This window comes from Oncorhynchus gorbuscha, linkage group LG01 (genome assembly GCF_021184085.1).
Source record: "Oncorhynchus gorbuscha isolate QuinsamMale2020 ecotype Even-year linkage group LG01, OgorEven_v1.0, whole genome shotgun sequence".
Taxonomy (NCBI): Eukaryota; Metazoa; Chordata; class Actinopteri; order Salmoniformes; family Salmonidae; genus Oncorhynchus; species Oncorhynchus gorbuscha.
The window spans coordinates 94290383-94311886 of record NC_060173.1 but is presented as its reverse complement, the minus strand read 5'-3'; the positions used below and the strand labels follow the sequence as shown (position 1 = coordinate 94311886).

The following is a 21504-nucleotide window of genomic DNA, read 5'->3' as shown; positions in this document are numbered from 1 at the left end:
ATCAATTCTCTTCCTTACTTTCTCTTTTACAGATGCTCTTAACTCATTTGGCTCATTGGGCTTCAGTGCTCTAGGAGGGGAAGGATTCTCCTTTGCTGATCTGGCACATAACACTGGGGGGGAATTTGCCTTTGGAAAACAAGGTTGGTACTTCTACGTTTTCTGAATGCGATTGACTGAAGAAAATTCAATATGATGTGTGTTCTTAAGATTTCTATTCGTCACCATGACAACTGAGCTTTGTTTCAGTGAAAACAAACATTTCATTTAACTTTTTATCTTTCATTGTTAGATTCCAACTTCTCGTGTGCGAACGCCGGGGCTACTTTGTTTGGAGCTGCAGACCCAGCCAAAGCTGAGGGAGGGGAGGAGGAGTGTGATATAGGGGACACTAATAATGTGGGCATTGACTTTGAACCCATAGTCTCTCTACCAGAGGTACTTATCAATGCACTGCAACTCATCTTTCTGCACTTCCCCTTACTGGGAATGTCATGTTATGAAGTAAAGTAAGTAGCCTTGGCGTGTGCGAGCCAGAACGGCTCATAGGAGCAGACCGGTTTCTGTAGTGAGGCAGCTTGTTGTACAAGTACACCACCTGGACAGGACACCTGTCTAACGCAGGGCCTTACCCCAATCAATCTGTGTAAAGAAAAAATACACATAAAACCACTAATTTTAACATTTTAAATCAAATCATATCAAAGTTTATTTGTCACGTGCGCTGAATTCAACAGGTGTAGACCTTACAGTGAAATGCTAACTTACAGGCTCTAACCAATAGAGCAAAAAAGGGTATTAGGTGAACAATAGGTAGGTAAAGAAATAAAACAACAGTAAAAAGACAGGCTATATACAGTAGCGAGGCTACATACAGACACCGGTTAGTCAGGCTGATTGAGGTAGTATGTACATGTGGTTAAAGTGACTATGCATATATGATGAACAGAGAGTAGCAGTAACGTAAAAGAGGGATTTGGCGGGTGGTGAGTGGGACACAATGCAGATAGCCCGGTTAGCCAATGTGCGGGAGCACATGAATGTATAGTTAAAGTGACTATGCATTTTTGATAAACAGAGAGTAGCAGCAGCATAAAAAAGAGGGGTTGGGGGGCACACAATGCAAATAGTCTGGGTAGCCATTTGATTACCTGTTCAGGAGTCTTATGGCTTGGGGGTAAAAACTATTGAGAAGCCTTTTGTACCTAGACTTGGCCCTCCGATACCACTTGCCATGCAAACTAAAAAGGTAGAGAGAACAGTCTTTGACTGGGGTGGCTGGGGTCTTTGACAATTTTTAGTGCCTTCCTCTGACACCGCCTGGTGTAGAGGTCCTGGATGGCAGACAGCTTAGACCCAGTGATGTGCTGGGCCGTACCCACTACCCTCTGTAGTGTTTTATGGTAAGAGGCCGAGCAATTGCCATACCAGGCAGTGATGTTGCAGCTGTAGAACCTTTTGAGGATCTCAGGACCCATGCAAAATCTTTTTAGTTTCTTGATGGGGGTTTGGCTTTGTTGTGCCCTCTTCACAACTGTCTTGGTGTGCTTGGACCATTCTAGTTTGTTGTTGATGTGGACACCAAGGAACTTGTATCTCTCAACCTGTTCCATTACAGCCCGGTTGATGAGAATGGGGGCGTGCGTGGTCCTCCTTTTTCTGTAGTCCACAATCATCTCCTAAGTCTTGGTTACATTGAGTGATTGGTTGTTATTCTGGCACCACCCGGCCAGGTCTCTGACCTCCCTATAGGCTGTTTGTTGTTGTCGGTGATCAGGCCTACAACTGTTGTCGTCTGCAAGGGTTAAATAACATTTTATTTTATTTTTTATAATCATTTTGGTGACATAATAAGGTTTGTAGCAAAATAGAAAATTGTTATGGACATTTGTTGCATCTCAAGTCGTCTACAAAATCCACAATGCAATGCTCTCTCTACGGGCAAACACAGCTACACGCTATAATACAGAAGATAATATCAGTATGTTAGTTAGCTGTAAAATCTCCTCAACAAACTGCACTATCAATTTAGGAGTCTACAATCTCACCGTGTTCAAACTGCAGATCAATGTGCCTTACAGAGTGGAGTCTGTAAGGCACATGCGAAACGTTACCTTGGTATGTCAATGGGTCGCGCAGTCCATTCTGGGATAAGGAGTGCTCTCCTTCAAGGAGTGAATGGGAGTTTATTGGGAGCTTGCTCAAAAATCCAACATTAGCATGAATTTCGTCAACAAGAAGTACAACATTACAAATCTCTTCCGAGAGGTGAGATACATAATTTGATATCTGTAATACCGTATAGCTTTGGAATCATAACATTGCATAATTGCAAGGAAAATATGCATGTTTATCGACATTGACTTTGAGAAAGGATTGCGTGACGATTAGCTTAGCAAGCATGTGACGCAGCATTACAACGTGAACGTGATTGGTCTGCTGAGTGGGGGTACACGTTCATTCATTCATTGGATTCCTATCTCTTTTCTATAATATCTCTGGCAAGGGCACCATGCAATGCACCCCGGAGTAGACAAATATAAAAATGTGCTATACCCTCCTCCATTAAATAAAACATTTCGAGGTAGGAATATCGCAAAAATAGGATCAACGGCACATTCGAGAGAGAAGACATCTGCCCGAGTTGTGGCATCGGCCAGTATTGAAATCTGACATGTATTTTGCGATTTAAAAGGCTTATTCCTCTTAACCTCTCTTGGGTAGGGGGCAGTATTTTCACGTCCAGATGAAAAGCGTGCCCAAAGTAAACTGCCTGTTACTCAGGCCCAGAAGCTAGGATATGCATATAATTGGTTGATTTGGATAGAAAACACTCTAAAGTTTCGAAAACTGTTAACATTATGTCTGTTAGTATAATATAAATGATAGGGCAGGCTAAATCCCCGAGGACAAACCATCCCCCCCAAAATAATTTTTCAGCCTACAACTGTTTTCAATGGCTGTCACCTTTTAATATAAGGCAAAATCCTCCCAGATTGCAGTTCCTAGGGCTTCCACTAGATGTACCTAAGGTTTGATTATAAACGTTGTTTGACTTGTTTGGAAAAGTTTATTAGTAACGTTTGGGATTAATTTTGTATGCATTTTGATGGAGGGAAACTGGGTGGATTATTGACTGAAGCGCGCCAGCAAAACTGAGTTTTTACGGATATAAAGAAGGACATTATTGAACAAAAGGACCATTTTTGATGTATCTGGGACCTTTTGGAGTGCCAACAGAAGAAGATCATCAAAGGTAAGGCATTTATTATATGGCTATTTATGACTTTCGTGGCGCACCTGCCTGGTTGAAATATGTTTTTCATGCATTTGTATGTGGGGCGCTGTCCTCAGATAATCGATAGAACATCACTCATAGATGCACAAAAACAATATAACATTCAAAATGGGTGAACCTTTCCTTTAATAATGAGTTCCAAGCAGAGACACTACGTCATCGTTATAACTGACTAAATGTGTTCTAGGTGGAGGCTTAGTCTAGAGCTGGCATTACTCCACATTCTATCTTTATGACAGAGAATCTTGGATGTTCTACTCAATACATTTCTATATGAGTTCTGTAATCTTACACCCTCCTGATTAATGAGCCCTTGGTCTCGTCATTAACCTGCGTGTAACTGTGTTGTCCAGGTGGAGACTAAGTCAGGGGAGGAGGATGAGGAGATCCTGTTTAAGGAGCGTACCAAGCTGTACCGCTGGGAGAGAGACCTGGGCCACTGGAAGGAGAGGGGTGTGGGAGACATCCAGATCCTCTTCCACCCCGATAAGAGGTTCTACCGGGTGCTGATGAGGAGGGAGCAGGTGCTGAAGGTCTGTGCCAATCGCACCATCTGTCAGAGCATGGAGCTCAAACCCATGAACACCTCTAACCAAGCCCTAGTCTAGACAGCTACTGACTTTTCAGGTAGGTCTATACATAGCTCGGCAACACACAAACAAAGCTACATAAATATATTGATTCGTATATAATTTGAATTGATAAATGTTTTTTTATCAACAACAAAAAAATCTAGAGGGTGAGGGTAAGGTGGAACAGTTGGCAGCCAAGTTTAAGACCGCAGAGCTGGCCAAGAGTTTCAGGAAGACCTTCTGTGAGTGTCAGTCATATGAGCCAATCAGAGGCCTCATCCCTCTCCAGAGACGCCAATCCCCAGGTCAGTGTTTCCCCTGTCTGCTAATGTATAGGTGGGCCGCCTAGCCTACTACATTTGTCCCCTCCACCTACAATAATGTTTAATAATTGTACTAAAGAGTCCACTAAACCCTGTCCCCAGGTGTACCTCTCTATCTCTGCTGACGACGAGCCCCTGGGAACGGTCACCATAGAACTGTTCTCTCACATCGTCCCCAAGACAGCTGAGAACTTCAGAGCGCTTTATACAGAACAGAACAGCTTCGGACTGCGCAAAACTGTCTTCCACAGGGTCGTACCCAACTTCATGTGTCAGGTGAGAAGCAGGGAGTTGTGGGGTTTGCCTCAAACCTGACAACAATCCGAGCCAAAGTGCTTTCATATCCTTCAATACCAGGTTTCCCAAAACATAGGTCACAGTTAGTGCCTCTTAGAACACAAAACATTTTGTAAACCTCTGCAAGAATGTATAACTCTGCTTGGTCCGGTCTCTGTATTGTCCTCTTTCCTCAGGGTGGAGACATCACCAACCAGGATGGGACAGGAGGGAAATCCATCTACGGGCACAAGTTTGAGGATGAGAATTTTGACGTGCGCCACACAGGCCCGGGGCTGCTGTCCATGGCCAACCACGGCCGAGACACCAACAACTCCCAGTTCTTCATAACTTTGAAGAAGGCTGAGCACTTGGACTTCAAACACGTGGCCTTTGGCTTCGTCAGAGAGGGCATGGATGTGGTTCGCAGCATGGGAGAGCTGGGCACCAAGACTGGCAAACCCAGCAAGAAGATTGTCATCACCGAATGTGGACAACTGTAGAGCTTTGTTCTGTTCACTGACTGTTGACAACTCAACTGTAGAGCTTCGCTCTGTTCACTGACTGTTGACAACTCAACTGTAGGGCTGAGATCTGGTCACTGACTGTTGACAACGCAACTGTAGGGCTGAGATCTGGTCACTGACTATTGACAACGCAACTGTAGGGTTGAAATCTGGTCACTGACTGGATGTCTATTGGCCTTCGCTTTGGCCATGGACTGGACAGTGATAGGCTTTCAAACGGTGGAGTGGACAACTATAGTTTGCAAATCTCAAATGAGACCCTATACCTCATGTAATGTAAAACATGTTTTTTTTTGTTTTTTTGCAGAGCCCATGTGGAGTGCACTAAGGGTTCTGGTAGTGTACTACAGGGGAAATAGGGTGTCATTTGAGACAGAGATGGTCTACTTTTCATAAATGTTGCCCCACCCTGAGGGCAGCATGTGACTGTGTGAATCCCCAGTCTGGATTTTTGTGTATAATGCACATTCACTTTTCATGTGTTCCAATAAGAGTTGAAAACGCTGGTTCCTTCATAAGCTCCCTAACTTGATTGTTTTGCATAATTAAGCCTTAATTGGGATTAACAAGAAACCTTGTTTAAAAACCAACCTCTGTTCAAAATGAACTATGTTCCTCTCTCCTGCTCCCTGTGAATACTTTTAGGTGTGGTGGTGTGTTTTTGTGTATACATTGATTTCATAATGTGCAAATCATTGAGATGAACCTTGTTCATCTTAAACTCCGAAAGTAGGAATATGAAGAACTATAACCTGCTGTGTGACACTTTGGGAGGGAGATGACATAATATCTTGTGATTGTGGAAGAACCTTCTATGGTTTTCTGTTGATAAAAGTCACTTGGAGTTGAAACAATTCTTATTGTCAATATATAAATGATGCTGGAGAATGTCTTTAGAAATAAAGTTGCTTTATTCTGATAATTATGAGGATGCCCTGTAATTGATTAAAACACACTGTTTTGCAATGAATGTCTACAGTAGCCTCAACAGCACTCTGAAGGGTAGCACCATGGTGTAGCAGGAGGGCAGCTAGCTTCTGTCCTCCTCTTGGTACATTGACTTCAATACAAAACCTAGGAGGCTCTTGGTTCTCACCCCCTTCCATAGACTTACAAAGTAATTATGGCAATTTCCAGAGGATGTTCTCCAACCTGAGCTCTTGCAGCATGAACTGACATGGTGTCACCCAATCAAAGGATCAGAGAATTAATCTAGTACTGAACGCATAAGCTACTGATAGCTAGCACTGCATGCATATCATGTGGTGAGTAGTTGACTCAAAGAGAGAGATAGACAATAGGTGAACAGTTTTCAACTAATTAATTTAATTAAAAAATGTTGGAGAAGCCAGAGACTATTGCACCGACAGATGGCCACCTCACTTCAGGTCCTTACAAAACTATGCAGTTATTCGTTTTTTTTAATGTACTATTTCATACATTGTTAGCCCAGAAAATGTCAAGTGTTATTACATTCAGCCGGGAAGAACTATTGGATATAAAAGCAATGTCAACTTAACATCATTACGACCAGGAATACATCTTTCCCGAAGCAGATCCTTTGTTCGGTCCTCCACCCTGGACATGCAATCTTATCCGAGAGGCCGACCCAAAACAACGCTGTCACCGCAGGAGAGGCGGACGGAGCGGCCTACTAGTCAGACCCAGAAGGCGAACACAGCATCCACCGTTCCCGAGCATATTACTTGCCAATATCCAATCTCTAGATGACAAGGTGGACGAAATTAGGGCACGAGTTGCCTTCCAGAGAGACATCAGAGATTGTAACATTCTCTGTTTCACAGAAACATGGCTCACTCGGGATACGTTGTCAGAGTCTGTATAGCCACCTGGTTTCTTCACGCATCGTGCCGACAGAAAGAAACATCTCTCTGGTAAGAAGAAGGGCGGGGTGTATGCCTTATGATTAACGACTCATGGTGTAATCACAACATACAGGAACTCAAGTCCTTTTGTTCACCTGACCTAGAATTCCTTACAATCAAATGCCAGCTGCATTATCTACCAAGAGTATTCTCTTTGATTATAGTCACAGCCGTGTATAAAAATCAATCACATGGACTGGGATATGTTCCGGATAGCCTCAGACAACAACATTGATGTATACGCAGACTTGGTGAGCGACTTTATTAGCAAGTGCATCGGTGACGTCGTATCCGCTGTGACTATTAAAACCTTCCCTATCCAGAAACCGTGGATTAATGGCAGCATTTGCGCAAAACTGAAAGTGGGAACCACCGCTTTTAATCATGGCAAGGTGACCGGAAACATGACCGAATACAAAAAGTGCAGCTATTCCCTCTGCAAGGAAATAAAACAAGCAAAGGGTCCGTATAGAGACAAAGTACTGTCGCAATTCAACGGCTCAAACACGAGACTTATGTGGCAGAGTCTACAGTCAATCACGGATTACAAAAAGAAAACCAGCCCCGTCGTGGACATAGACATCTTGCTCCAAAACAAATTAAACAACTTCTTTACTCGCTTTGAGGACACTACAGTGCCACTGACACGGCCCGCTACCAAAGCCTGTGGGCACTCCTTCTCCGTGGCCAACGTGAGTAAAACATTTAAACGCGTTAACCCTCGCAAGGCTGCCGGCCCAGACGGCATCCCAAGCCGCGTCCTCAGAGCATGCACAGACCAGCTGGCTGGTGTGTTTACGGACATATTCAACCAATCCCTATCCCAGTCTGTTGTCGCCACATGCTTCAAGATGGCCACCATCGTTCCTGTTCACAAGAAAGCTAAGGTAACTGAACTAAATGACTTATCGCCCCATTGCACTCGCTTCTGTCATCATGAAGTGCTTTGAGAGACTAGTCAAGGATCATATCACCTCCACCCTACCTGATACCCTAGACCGTCTCCAATTTGCTTACCGGACCAATAGGTCCACTGACGATGCAATCGTCATCACACTGCCCTATCCCATCTGCACAAGAGGAATACCTATGTAAGAATGCTGTTCATTGACTATAGCTCAGCATTTAACACCATAGTACCCTCCAAACTCGTCATTAAGCTCGAGACCCTGGGTCTCGACCCCGCCCTGTGCAACTGGGTCCTGGACTTTCTGATGGGCCGCCCCCAGGTAGTGAAGGTAGGAAACAACGTCTCTACCCCGCTGATCCTCAACACTGGGGCCCCACGTGGTGCGTACTCCCTGTTCACCCATGACTGTGTGGCCATGCACGCTTCCAACTCAATCATCAAGTTTGCAGACAGCACTATAGACTGATTACCAACAACGACGAGACGGCCTACAGGGAGGAGGTGAGGGCCCTCAGAGTGTGGTGTCAGGAAAATAACCTCTCACTCAACGTGAACAAAACAAAGGAGACGATCGTGGACTTCAGGAAACAGCAGAGGGAACAGCCCCCCCCCCCATCCACATCGATGGGACAGTAGTAGAGAAGGTGGAAAGTTTTATGTTCCTCGGCGTACACATCACGGACAATCTGAAATGCTCCACCCACACAGACAGTGTGATGAAGAAGGCGCAACAGCTCCTCTTCAACCTCAGGAGGCTGAATAAATTTGGCGTGTCATCTAAAACACTCACAAACTTTTACAGATGCACAATCGAGAGCATCCTGTCAGGCTGTATCACCGCCTGGTACGGCAATTGCACCACCCTCAACCGCAAGGCTCTTCAGAGGGTAGTGTGGTCTGCACAACTTATCACCGGGGTCAAACTACCTGACCTCCAGGACACCTACAGCACCCGATGTCACAGGAAGGCCAAAAAGATAATCAAGGACATCAGCCACCCGAGCCACTGCACTGATCGAGAGACTGAAAAACAGCTTATCTCAAGGCCATCAGACAGTTAAATAGCCATCACTAACATAGAGAGGCTGCTGCCAACATACAGACTCAAATCTCTGGCCACTTAAATAAATTGAATTTGTTAAGGTGTCACTATAAATAACACCACTTTAATAATGTTTACATATCCTACATTACTCATCTCATATTTATATACTGTATTCTATACCATCTACTGCATCTAGCCTATGCCACACGCCATCGCTCATCCAAATATTTATATGTTCATATTCTATTCAACCCTTTACATTTGTGTGTATTTGTGTGTGTAAGGTAGTTGTTGTCAATTAGTTAGATTACTTGTTAGATATTAATGCATAGTCAGATCTAGAAACACAAGTATTTCATTACACTAGCATTAACTGCTTTTATCTGCTAACCATGTGTATGTGACCAATAAATTTTGATTTGATTTGATTCGAGAGAGAGATTCATTTTCAGTTACATAGCTAGCAAATGCAGCTGGCTAGTTTAACCTACTCAAACGCCCGGCTCAAATAGAGGGATAGTGTAATGCCCGGGGTGTAGTGGAGGAAGGCGCAGGAAACTGAGAGTTCACGGTAGAGATACTTTTAATTCACCACACCGGTGAAAACGAAGCCAACCCAAACAAATGACCCAAAACATGGGGAACTAAACAGTTCAGCAAAACACACATACACGGACAACCATGACTTACAGTCGTGCACAATCGTACACTGAAAATAATCCCGCACACCCAGCAGGCGGGCCGGCTGGATAATAAAGCCCAACCAAATAACCTAAATAAACATAGGTGTAACTAATAAACAGACAAGGGGGAAAAAAGGATCCGTGGCAGCTAGTAGGCCGGTGACGACCACCGCCGAGCTCCACCCGAACAGGAAGGGGAGCCACCTTTGGTAGGAGTTGTGACAGTACCCCCCCCCCCCCCCCGATCCCGCAGTGCGGGAGGCGCAGGGCAATCCGGATGGAGGCGATGGAAGTCCCTCAACATTGACGGATCCAAGATGTCCCCCACTGGTACCCAGCACCTCTCCTCCAGACCATACCCCTCCCAGTCCACGAGGTACTGCAGGCCCCTCACCCGGTGTCTCGAGTCCAGAATGGTCCAGATCGTGTACGCCGGGGACCCCTCGATGTCCAGTGAGTTTTGAGCCAACTCCGCCCATGAGACGTACCTAGACCACTCGATGGGCCAGTCCTGGCAATAGGACCGCAGAAACCTACCCATCTCCTGGTTCACTCTCTCCACCTGCCCATTACTCTCGGGGTGATAACCGGAGGTCAGGCTGACCGAGACCCGCAGACGTTCCATGAACGCCCTACCCGGGACGTGAACTGGGGACCTCGATCAGAGACGATGTCCTCCGGCACCCCGTAGTGCCGGTAGACGTGGGTGAATAATGCCTCCGCAGTCTGTAGGGCTGTAGGGAGACCGGGCAACGGGAGGAGACGGCAGGACTTAGAAAACGATCCACAACCACCATAACCGTAGTGTTCCCCTGAGACAGGGGGAGATCGGTCAGGAAATCCACTGATAAGTGAGACCATGGCCGTTGTGGAACGGGGAGGGGTTGTAACTTCCCTCTAGGAAGGTGCCTAGGAGCCTTACTCTGGGTGCACACTGAACAGGAAGAGACACAAACCCTAACGTCCCTAGCCAAGGTTGGCCACCAATACTTCCCCCAGAGGCCCCGCACTGTCCTCGCCACCCCAGGATGACCAGAGGAGGCTAGGGTGTGAGCCCACCGAATCAGTTGGTCCCGAACACCAAGTGGCACGTACTTACGCCCAACCGGACACTGAGGAGGCGCAGGCTCCGCCCTTAACGCCCACTCGATGTCCGAGTCCACCTCCCATACCACTGGTGCCATCAGCCTCGAGGCTGGAAGGATGGGAGTAGGCTCAGTGGAACGATCTTCTGTGTCATAAAGACGGGACAGCGCGTCAGCCTTTACGTTCAGGGGGCCTGGTCTAAACGACAGAGTAAACCTGAATCGGGTGAAGAACATGGCCCACCTTGCCTGATGTGGATTCAGTCTCCTAGCTGCCCGAATATACTCCAGATTCTGGTGGTCGGTCCAGATGAGAAAGGGGTGCTTAGCCCCCTCAAGTTAGTGTCTCCACACCCTCAGTGCCTTGACCACCGCTAACAACTCCCGGTCCCCCATATCAAAGTTACGCTCCGACGGACTGAGCTTCCTCGAAAAGCGCAGGGGCGGAGTTTTGTGGCGTACCCGAGCGCTGTGATAGCACGGCACCCATCCCAGCCTCGGACGCATCCACCTCCACTATGAATGCTAGAGAGGGGTCCGGGTGCTCCAACACGGGTGCATCCATGAACAGCGCCTCAACCTATTGAAGGCTCTGTCCGCCTCTTCCGACCACCGCAAACGCACCGGACCCCCCTTCAGCAGTGAGGTAATGGAGGCCGCTACCTGGCCAAAATCCCGGATAAACCTCCGGTAGTAATTGGCAAACCCCAAAAACCGCTACACGTCCTTCACCGTGGTAGGAGTCGGCCAATTACGCACAGCCTTAATGCGGTCTCACTCCATCACCACGCCCGAGGTGGAAATGCGATAACCCAGGAAGGAGACGGCTCGTTTGGAGAACACACACTTCTCAGGCTTGACGCATAGGACATGCTCCAGCAGTCTACCTAGGACATGCTCCAGCAGTCTACCAAGCAACTTGCGTACCAGAGACACATGCGCGGGTGGCGGAATAGATCAGAATATCATCGATATAAACAACCACGCCCTGCCCGTGCAGGTCCCTGAGAATCTTGTCTACAAAGGATTGAAAGACGGCTGGAGCATTCTTTAACCCATACGGCATGACGAGGTACTCATAGTGGCCTGATGTGGTACTAAACGCGGTTTTCCACTCATCTCCATCCCGAATACGCACCAGACTATACGTCCTCCTGAGATCCAGTTTTGTGAAAAACTGTGCTCCGTGAAATTATTTCACCGCAGTAGCGATGGGAGGTAGCGGGTAACTAAACCCCACTATGATGGCATTTAGACCTCTATAATCAATGCACGGATGCAGACCTCCCTCCCTTGGAGGGCCGAATGTACCCCTGTCCCAGAGATTCCGTGACATATGTCTCCATAGCCAACGTCGCCTCCTGGGACAATGGGTACACGTGTCTCTTGGGAAGCGCGGCGTTTACATGGAGATTTATCGCACAACCCCCCCCCCCGGTCCATGAGGTGGTAATATAGTCGCTCTCTTCTTCCTGAAAGCAATTGCCAAATCGGCATATTTGGGGGGGATGCGCACCGTGGAACTATGGTCTGGACTCTCCACCGACGTGGCACCAATGGAAACTCCCAGACACCTTCCAGAACACTCCTCTGACCACTCCTGGAGAACCCCCTGTCTCCATGAAATCTTAGGAAGGGAGAATCTATCAGCACGAGTGGAACACCCGGCTTGGTGGCGATCCATAAAGTTCCCAGCTGCACCTGAATCGACAAGCGCCTTATGCTGGGAAGAGGGGGGGGGGGGTCAAGAAACAAAAACAAGACAAACATGACCAACAGGGGGTTCTGGGTGAGTTTGGTGCTGACTCACCTGGGGTGACCGAGAAGCGTTCCGCCTGCCATCTCGACTCCCAGACGGGCCCCCCCAGCACCGAACGGCCGTTTGTCCTCTCCGACCACAGCTGGTGCAGGGGGAGCCTCCTCCTCCGGTACCCCTTGGCACGGCCCCCCCCAACTCCATAGGAATGGGAGCGGGGGTGCTGGGTGGTGGAATGCACAGGACCCTCTCCGAACGCCGCAGGCAGCCAGCAGATTGTCCAGACGGATAGACATGTCGATAAGTTCATTTAGGGAGAGAGCGGTGTCCCGACACGCTAGGTCCCTGCGGAAGTCCTCCCGGAGACTACACCGGTAGTGGTCTATCAGGGACCTGTCGTTCCAACCAGACCCAGCGGCCAAGGTCCGGAACTCCAAGGCGTAATCCTGGGCGCTCCTCTTCTCCTGCCTAAGGTGGAACAGTCGCTCTCCCGCAGCTCGGCCCTCTGGAGGGTGTCAAACACGGCACGAAAGCGGAGGGTGAATTCCGGGTAGTGCTCCTTCACCGAGTCTGGGCCATTCCAGAGCACGTTTGCCCACTCCAGAGCACAACCCATCAGGCAGGAGACGAGGACACTCACCCTCTCCGCTCCCGAGGGAGTGGGCCTCACGGTCGCCAGATACAGTTCCAGTTCCAGTTCCAAGAACCCCTGACACCCCACCACCGCTCCATCATAATCCTTCGGGAGCGCAAGACGGAGAGCGCTGGAGCCGGGGGATGGGAAGAGAGAAGGGGGATCCAGAGCTGGGGAATCTGAAGGTGGAGAGAGGAGACCACTCCTCTCCTATCGGTCCATTCTCTCCATCATCTGGTCCATCGCGGATCCGATCCGATGGAGGACGTTGGTGTGGTGGAGGACACGTTCCTCCATCGATGGGAGGGGGTTGGCAGCTGCTCCTGCTGACTCCATTCTTAACAGGTGCAGGATTCTGTAATGCCCGGGGTGTAGTGGAGGAAGAAGTCAGGCGCAGGAAACAGAGAGTTCAGGGTAGCGATACTTTTAATTCACCACACTGGTGAAAACGACGCCAACCCAAACAAATGCCCCAAAACATGGGGAACTAAACAGTTCAGCAAAACACACATACAGTGGGGCAAAAAGTATTTAGTCAGCCACCAATTGTGCAAGTTCTCCCACTTAAAAAGATGAGAGAGGCCTGTAATTTTCATCATAGGTACACTTCAACTATGACAGACAAAATTAGAAAAAAAATCCAGAAAATCACATTGTAGGATTTTTAATGAATTTATTTATAAATTATGGTGGAAAATAAGTTTTTAGTCACCTACAAACAAGCAAGATTTCTGGCTCTCACAGACCTGTAACTTCTTCTTTAAGAGGCTCCTCTGTCCTCCACTCGTTACCTGTATTAATGGCACCTGTTTGAACTTGTTATCAGTATAAAAGACACCTGTCCACAACCTCAAACAGTGACACTCCAAACTCCACTATGGCCAAGACCAAAGAGTTGTCAAAGGACACCAGAAACAAAATTGTAGACCTGCACCAGGCTGGGAAGACTGAATCTTCAATAGGTAAGAAGCTTGGTTTGAAGAAATCAACTGTGGGAGCAATTATTAGGAAATGGAAGACATACAAGACCACTGATAACCTCACTCGATCTGGGGCTCCATGCAAGATCTCACTCCGTGGAGTCAAAATGATCACAAGAACGGTGAGTAAAAATCCCAGAACCACACGGGGGGACCTAGTGAATGACCTGCAGAGAGCTGGGACCAAAGTAACAAAGCCTACCATCAGTAACACACTACACCGCCAGGGACTCAAATCCTGCAGTGCCAGACGTGTCCCCCTGCTTAAGCCAGTACATGTCCAGGCCTGTCTGAAGTTTGCTAGAGAGCATTTGGATGATCCAGACGAAGATTGGGAGAATGTCATATGGTCAGATGAAACCAAAATATAGCTTTTTGGTAAAAACTCAACTCGTCGTGTTTGGAGGACAAAGAATGCTGAGTTGCATCCAAAGAACACCATACCTACTGTGAAGCATGGGGGTGGAAACATCATGCTTTGGGGCTGTTTTTCTGCAAAGGGTCCAGGACGACTGATCCGTGTAAAGGAAAGAATGAATGGGGCCATGTATCGTGAGATTTTGAGTGAAAACCTCCTTCCATCAGCAAGGGCATTGAAGATGAAACGTGACTGGGTCTTTCAGCATGACAATGATCCCAAACACACCGCCCGGGCAACGATGGAGTGGCTTCGTAAGAAGCATTTCAAGGTCCTGGAGTAGCCTAGCCAGTCTCCAGATCTCAACCCCATAGAAAATCTTTGGAGGGAGTTGAAAGTCCGTGTTGCCCAGCAACAGCCCCAAAACATCACTCCTCTAGAGGAGATCTGCATGGAGGAATGGGCCAAAATACCAGCAACAGTGTGTGAAAACCTTGTGAAGACAAATATAACAAAGTATTGAGATAAACTTTTGTTATTGACCAAATACTTATTTTCCACCATAATTTGCTAATAAATTCATTAAAAATCCTACGATTCTTTTTCTCATTTTGTCTGTCATAGTTGAAGTGTACCTATGATGAAAATGACACGCCTCTCTCATCTTTTTAAGTGGAAGAACTTGCACAATTGGTGGCTGACTAAATACTTTTTTGCCCCACTGTACACGGACAACTGTGACTTATAGTCGTGCACAATCGTACACTGAAAATAATCGCGCACACCCAGCAGGCGGGCCGGCTGGATAATAAAGCCCAACCAATTAACATAACTAAACACAGGTGGAACTATTAAATAGACAAGGGGGAAAAAAGGATCCGTGGCAGCTAGTAGGCCGGTGACGTCGACCGCACAGGAAGGGGAGCCACCTTCGGTAGGAGTTGTGACAGATAGTATGTTAGCTAGCTGGCTATGACTTTCCAACACAGCACTGGAACTTTTCCAAGTCAAGGTAAGATTTTGGTGTATTAATTTATTGCCGCCTGAGCTGCCGGTGTAACTGCTAAACTGCTTACTGACTACACTGTAACATTACTGCATGATTGTGCGGGTTAACTAACACATGAGTTCTATTAGCTATGTTGACTAGGACGTTACTTTAGCTATTATGGGGACAACAATGTAGGCTATGTGTAGCAGTTATGATCGCCTGGTCACATGAAGTTGAAGTTGGAAGTTTACATACACTTAGGTTGGAGTCATTAAAACTCGTTTTTCAACCACTCCACAAATTTCTTGTTAAAACTATAGTTTTGGCAAGTCGGTTAGGACATCTACTTTGTGCATAACACACAATTTTTCCAACAGTTGTTTACAGACAGATTATTTCACTTATAATTCCAGTGGGTCAGAAGTTTACATACACTAAGTTGACTGTGCCTTTAAACAGCTTGGAACATTCCAGAAAATGATGCCATGGCTTTAGAAGCTTCTGATAGGCTAATTGACACAATTTGAGTTAATTGGAGGTGTACCTGTGGATGTATTTCAAGGCTTAACTTCAAACTCAGTGCCTCTTTGCTTGACATCAGGGGAAAATCAAAAGAAATCAGCCAAGATCTCCACAAGTCTGGTTCATCCATGGGAGCAATTTCCAAATGCCTGAAGGTACCACATTCATCTGTACAAACTATAGTACGCAAGTATAAACACCATGGGACCACGCAGCCATCATACCACTCAGGAAGGAGACGCGTTCGGTCTCCTAGAGATGAACGTACTTTGGTGCGAAAGGTGCAAATCAATCTCAGAACAACAGCAAAGGACCTTGTGAAGATGCTGGAGGAAACAGGTACAAAAGTATCTATATCCACAGTAAAATGAGTCCTATATCGACATAACCTGAAAGGCCACTCAGCAAGGAAGAAGCCACTGCTCCAAAACAGCCATAAAAAAGCCAGACTACGGTTTGCAACTGCATTTGGGGACAAAGATTGTACTTTTTGGAGAAATGTCCTATGGTCTGATGAAACAAAAATAGAACTGTTTGGCCATAATGACCATCGTTATGTTTGGAGGAAAAAGTGGGAGTCTTGCAAAGAACACCATCCCAACCGTGAAGCACAGGGTTGGCAGCATCATGTTGTGGGGGTGCTTTGCTGCAGGAGGGACTGGTGCACTTCACAAAATAAATGGCATCATGAGGCAGGAGAATTAGGTGGATATATTGAAGCAACATCTCAAGACATCAGTCAGGAAGTTAAAGCTTGTTCGCGTATTGGTCTTCCAAATGGACATTGACCCCAAGCATACTTCCAAAGATGTGGCAAAATGGCTTAAGGACAAAGTCAAGGTATTGGAGTGGCCATCACAAAGCCTTGACCTCAATCCTATAGAAAATGTGTGGGCAGAAATGAAAAAGTGTGTGTGAACAAGGAGGCCTACAAACCTGACTCAGTTACACCATCTCTGTCAGGAGGAATGGGCCAAAATTCACCCAACTTATTGTGGGAAGCTTGTGGAAGGCTACCCGAAGCGTTTGACCCATGTTAAACAATTTAAAGGCAATGCTACCAAATACTAATTGACTTCTGACCCACTAGGAATGTGATAATAAAAGCGGAAATTAATCATTTTCTCTACTATTATTCTGACATTTCACATTCTTAAAATAAAGTGGTGATCCTAACTGACTTAAGACAGGGAATTTTAACTAGGATTAAATTGTGAATTTGTGAAAAACTGAGTTTAAATGGATTTGGCTAAGGTTTATGTAAACTTCCGACTTCAACTGTACAGCTGATGCGTTGTGCATTGAAGTCCACAAACAAAGGGAAATGGTGAGAGGAAGAGAGTGAATAGATGCGAAATGAAAACAACTGTGGCTGCTATGAAAGTGAACTGTGTGTACGTGTGATCAGGGGTGAATTCATTCCGCCGATTCTGTTGAAAAAAGTTTCAGAAAAATGGAAACAAACAAAACGGGGGGGAAATCACCTGAATTTGTCCAATTGAAACTCTTGTTTGCAACTGTTAGACTAATGATTTCACCTTAGATAAGCTAGACGCAGGCGAGTGTGTACAAGGCGGTATGTGTCACCGTCTCTCACCTCAAGATTGTTTTTGACCTGTGTTCCTACGTTGTAAACTTTCATTCATAGGCTAGGTTGTAGCAACCTGATGAATGGTATAGGGAAATTGAGTGTCATGTAGTAGCCTAACCCTATTGATGTTACATTGAACTGGGTGAATGGAATATGAATGACAGTCATCCAATATGCTGTAATAGAAATACAACTATGCTCATGAGACGAAAATAAATTGTCCATCTTAAATGGCACTGACCGCCACTGGTGTCAACAGCTGCCCACAGTGTGTAGAAAGACCATTAACCCGAGGCCTGTTCTGAACAAAAATGCTGCACTGATTAGATTGGTGGAGGAACGGAAGAATACAGGACTACATGCGGCTTCTCCTGCTCACTGTTATGCTGAACCTGGAGATGTGGAGTGTTGGGTGGGTCCCTGCGCGGGACGGTTGAGCTAACGTAGGCTAATGCGATTAGCATGAGGCTGTAACTAACAAGTGCAGGCTTACCCTGGCGTATCGTTTTGATAACCATGTACATCTCTCTCGGACAAGGTGACTTTGATCAATATATTCGGCTCTACTTACTCACGGATTCTAAAAAGGTTTTATGGGTATTGTCATACTGACTCATACTGTGGTACTTACTCTATGGTGTTGGTGCATGATGTTTCTGTCCTCTACTTCTATACTGATGTGACAACACCACATCTCACACACATTTGTGTACTCCACAACCCGGTCACCCCAACCATCCTTCCACCCAAAACTAACTTTTCAATTTAAAAACATAATAGTATTTATCGCTCCACTTTATTTCTAGTAATGTAATGTATTTTATGGGTTTTCGTATTTTTATCCACCAGAGGGCAGACTTGCTTCATAAATGGGTCAAATATAAATTACTTCAACAGCAAATTGTACACTTGACCGGGTTGGATGCATGACGCTCTTTTCTGGTCAAGCCAGTGAGGGTGAGGGTACTCCGTTGTCATTGTGTCGAATTCGAAACTTCAATCCGACAAAATGATCATCTACAAGGACATCATCACTGGTATGGACAAATATGTATGCCCATTAATGTATATATTTTAAAAATTATGTTGTCATGCTATCTATATTCAGAATCAAGTGTGTTGGTCTTTAATGGCCCCGGTGTTGTGAAATCAAAGGCTAAGGCCTTGCACAGGGCCACACGTAACCTCAACGGTGTATGTGTTTACTATAAACTGTTTTACTATTACACCACCACTCACACACATTTTAATCAAGAAAAAATGAATGTTTGGTAATGTAACCAAAGGATCATATTTACTTATCGCGATGCAAAACAGGTGCAGTTTACGGTAATGGGATATGTGGACCTTGTTAGTTAGTCAGCCTGCAGCTGCTTGTGTTCCATGCGCGCGCTGACAGATTTGACAGCTGACAAAAGACCGTCAACGAACAGCAGACGCTATCAATCACTCAATGTTTGAACTGTACGTTCTTCGTTTATACACCCATTGAGCATTTGCATGCATACTATATTAGCTTAAAGCTGTGCTTCTAATCCAGTTATATTAGCTTTGTAAACCTAGCAGTTCTTGCTAGCATGTCTGTCAGCCGTCTAACAAATAGGATTAGTGGGCAAGCTCAGCTATGTTAGCCGGCAGCAGCAGGACCTGGCCTGGGGAAGTCTGTAGAAGGCCCAAGGAAAACTACCTGACAACAATGTAACCTTGTGACTGAGCTATTAATGTGGTTTCTATTCTGTTTTATTGTAGCGGATGAAATGTTCTCTGACATTTACAAGATCAAAGAATCACCAAATGGGATGTTATTGGAAGTTGAGGGAAAGGTGCGTCTCCACTGCAGGTATAAGCTCTCTGAGTTGTGGTGGTGAGGTGTATTAGGATTTGGAACCACTTATTGACTTGGGTATCATCTCAACTCATAGTTTTGCATTATGCCTGACTTTACATAGACAAGTCCTATCAGATGGCCCTGAAATAGAATAAGGTGTTTGACAGTAATGGGACCCAACCACTGAGTGATTCGGCACTCACTCTCTTTCCTCTGATATTCCCCCTCCTCCCCTCAGATGGTTAGTAGAACGGAGAATATCGATGACTGTCTGTTGGGGGCAAATGCGTCGGCGGAGGTGCAGGATGACGGCTGCGAGTCCAGCACAGTCAGTGGAGTGGACATTGTCCTCAACCACAAACTGCAGGAGACATCCTTCACCAAGGACTCATACAAGGGCTACATCAAGGACTACATGAAGGCGTGAGTGTGTTAGTGACGGGTGTCTGCGCATGTGTTGTGTGTGCTAGGACTGATACAGGCAAAACCCATCAGTCTCCCTGTATGCCCCTCACAACTGTGACTGTACTTATGTAGATGAAAATGTCCTTATTTGAAATGAAAAGCAGTTGTTGGTGTGTGGGGATGTGTGCAGGATCAAGGCTAAGCTGGAGGAGAACAACCCAGACAGAGTGAAGCCTTTCATGGCTGGAGCTCAGGAGGAGATCAAGAAGATCATGGGCAACATGAAGAACTACCAGGTAACTACTAGTTACAGCTATACATCTACTACTGCCAACAAATTCAGCTACACATATATTCCTCACATCACAACTATTTGTGCTCAGTCAAGCTGTGATGATTGAAGGTCCAGGCCCATGAAACTAAAAAGATCTAGATTGGAGAAGAATCTTGTGGATGTAGTTTCACTGACCTAATTTCTCTTTACCCCCGCTTACATTCCCTCTCTCTGTTCCCCCTCCCACTGTAGTTTTTTACAGGTGAGTCCATGAACCCAGATGGTATGGTTGGGCTGCTGGATTTCCGTGAGGACGGCATCACTCCCTTCATGACATTCTTCAAAGACGGCCTGGAGATCGAGAAATGCGTGAGTCCCTTTATCCCAGTCTACTCATGTCTAATAACACACTGATTCTCTTATAACTTATAACCAGTCTACTCGTGTGTTATAACCACTAACCTTCCTATCCTCTCTTTCACAGTAACACTGGACTAAGTCTATTTCAATTGGCTGCTCAGCTGCATCTCACCTGACCCACGACCACCAACCAACGAGACGACTGCTCTGCATAACATTTGGATTGAAAGCATTTAGTTACAATTGTTATATTATATCTGATTGGAATGGAAGTATTACTTTAAAGTATTATAAGATGCCCAAACTATGTCATGTCTATGGGGTTGGCTGAAGGGGTGCTGTGACAGTATTTTGGTGTTGATTCTGTAATTGACCTTACTGATTACTGTGTTGAACTCTTGACTATTGTGTTCAGGTAAACTGGTATATTCAGGAAGGCCCAATCAGAACATTCAGATGGAGGCATATATGCTCTCTCTCTCTCTCTCTCTCTCTCTCTCTCTCTATATATCTCTATATATATATATATATATATATATCTCTATATATCTATATATATATCATGTAGAATAAGGAATTGTGTCAGCTTTAATATGTTACATTTCCACCTGGGAAATTCAATATGTCACACACAGTTTGCTGGGATGATTTGTTTATCTCTGCGAAGACAATGTTTCAGTCCATTGATTAGTTATTCATTAATTGGTTATTTATTTTTGATTGATTTAACTCTCAGGCCTCCATTTGCTTGGTTTACAGTTACATTAGATGTGACACCCTTACTAAAGGTAGTGGGATAGCTTAGGACTTCCTGATTTTAGTTGTGAAAAATTAAACGAACACTGGGTAAAACATTTCCAGTTGTGGTGTTGATTTGTTTAAAAACGTAGATGATACAATCATTCGATCTATGAAAGATATTTTATGTTAATACCAATGGCCTTTTTGTTGAAAAGTTTATCTCTAAAGCTTGTTCTGTCAAGTAAGTAGTCCTGCTTATGAAAATGGAAAATATGCAAATACCAGTCGTTCCATTCTTTTATGGATCTTTATAAATTCTTTACTGCAGAGTTGCAGGTTCTGTAAGTAAGGTGAAAGACAAAATCCAAAGAACCCATCCAAAGTACAGTGTAGTTTTAAGGCAAGTGCTTCACACAGTATGGTTCATGGTGCAAGATCCCCACACCATCCTACCAACAG

At 45.6% G+C, this 21504-nt stretch overlaps 1 protein-coding gene and 1 pseudogene across 2 annotated transcripts; both read left to right on the top strand.

The window, feature by feature from the left end:
* Positions 1-6: 6 nt before the first annotated feature.
* On the top strand, positions 7-5918 carry LOC124046322 (annotated as a pseudogene).
* A 12419-nt stretch (positions 5919-18337) lies between these two features.
* On the top strand, positions 18338-21160 carry LOC124025791 (translationally-controlled tumor protein homolog). 2 transcript variants are annotated; one of them, XM_046339146.1, is made up of 6 exons: positions 18338-18474; positions 19187-19260; positions 19504-19688; positions 19861-19966; positions 20197-20313; positions 20429-21160. In XM_046339146.1, the coding sequence occupies exons 1-6, from the start codon at positions 18447-18449 to the stop codon at positions 20429-20431; spliced, it is 513 nt and encodes a 170-aa protein (XP_046195102.1). In that variant the 5' UTR covers positions 18338-18446; the 3' UTR covers positions 20432-21160. The 2 variants fall into 2 exon arrangements, with proteins under 2 accessions (XP_046195102.1, XP_046195160.1); XM_046339204.1 differs by having other exon boundaries at positions 18423-18474; positions 19187-19277.
* The last annotated feature ends 344 nt before the right edge of the window (positions 21161-21504 follow it).

Excerpts from the sequence above, each read along its gene's own strand:
- LOC124025791 (XM_046339146.1), top strand. The coding sequence starts at position 18,447 with ATGATCATCTACAAGGACATCATCACTG. Across the intron at positions 18,475-19,186 it reads CTACAAGGACATCATCACTG|CGGATGAAATGTTCTCTGAC; the intron begins GTATGGACAAAT and ends GTTTTATTGTAG. Across the intron at positions 19,261-19,503 it reads TATTGGAAGTTGAGGGAAAG|ATGGTTAGTAGAACGGAGAA; the intron begins GTGCGTCTCCAC and ends TCCTCCCCTCAG.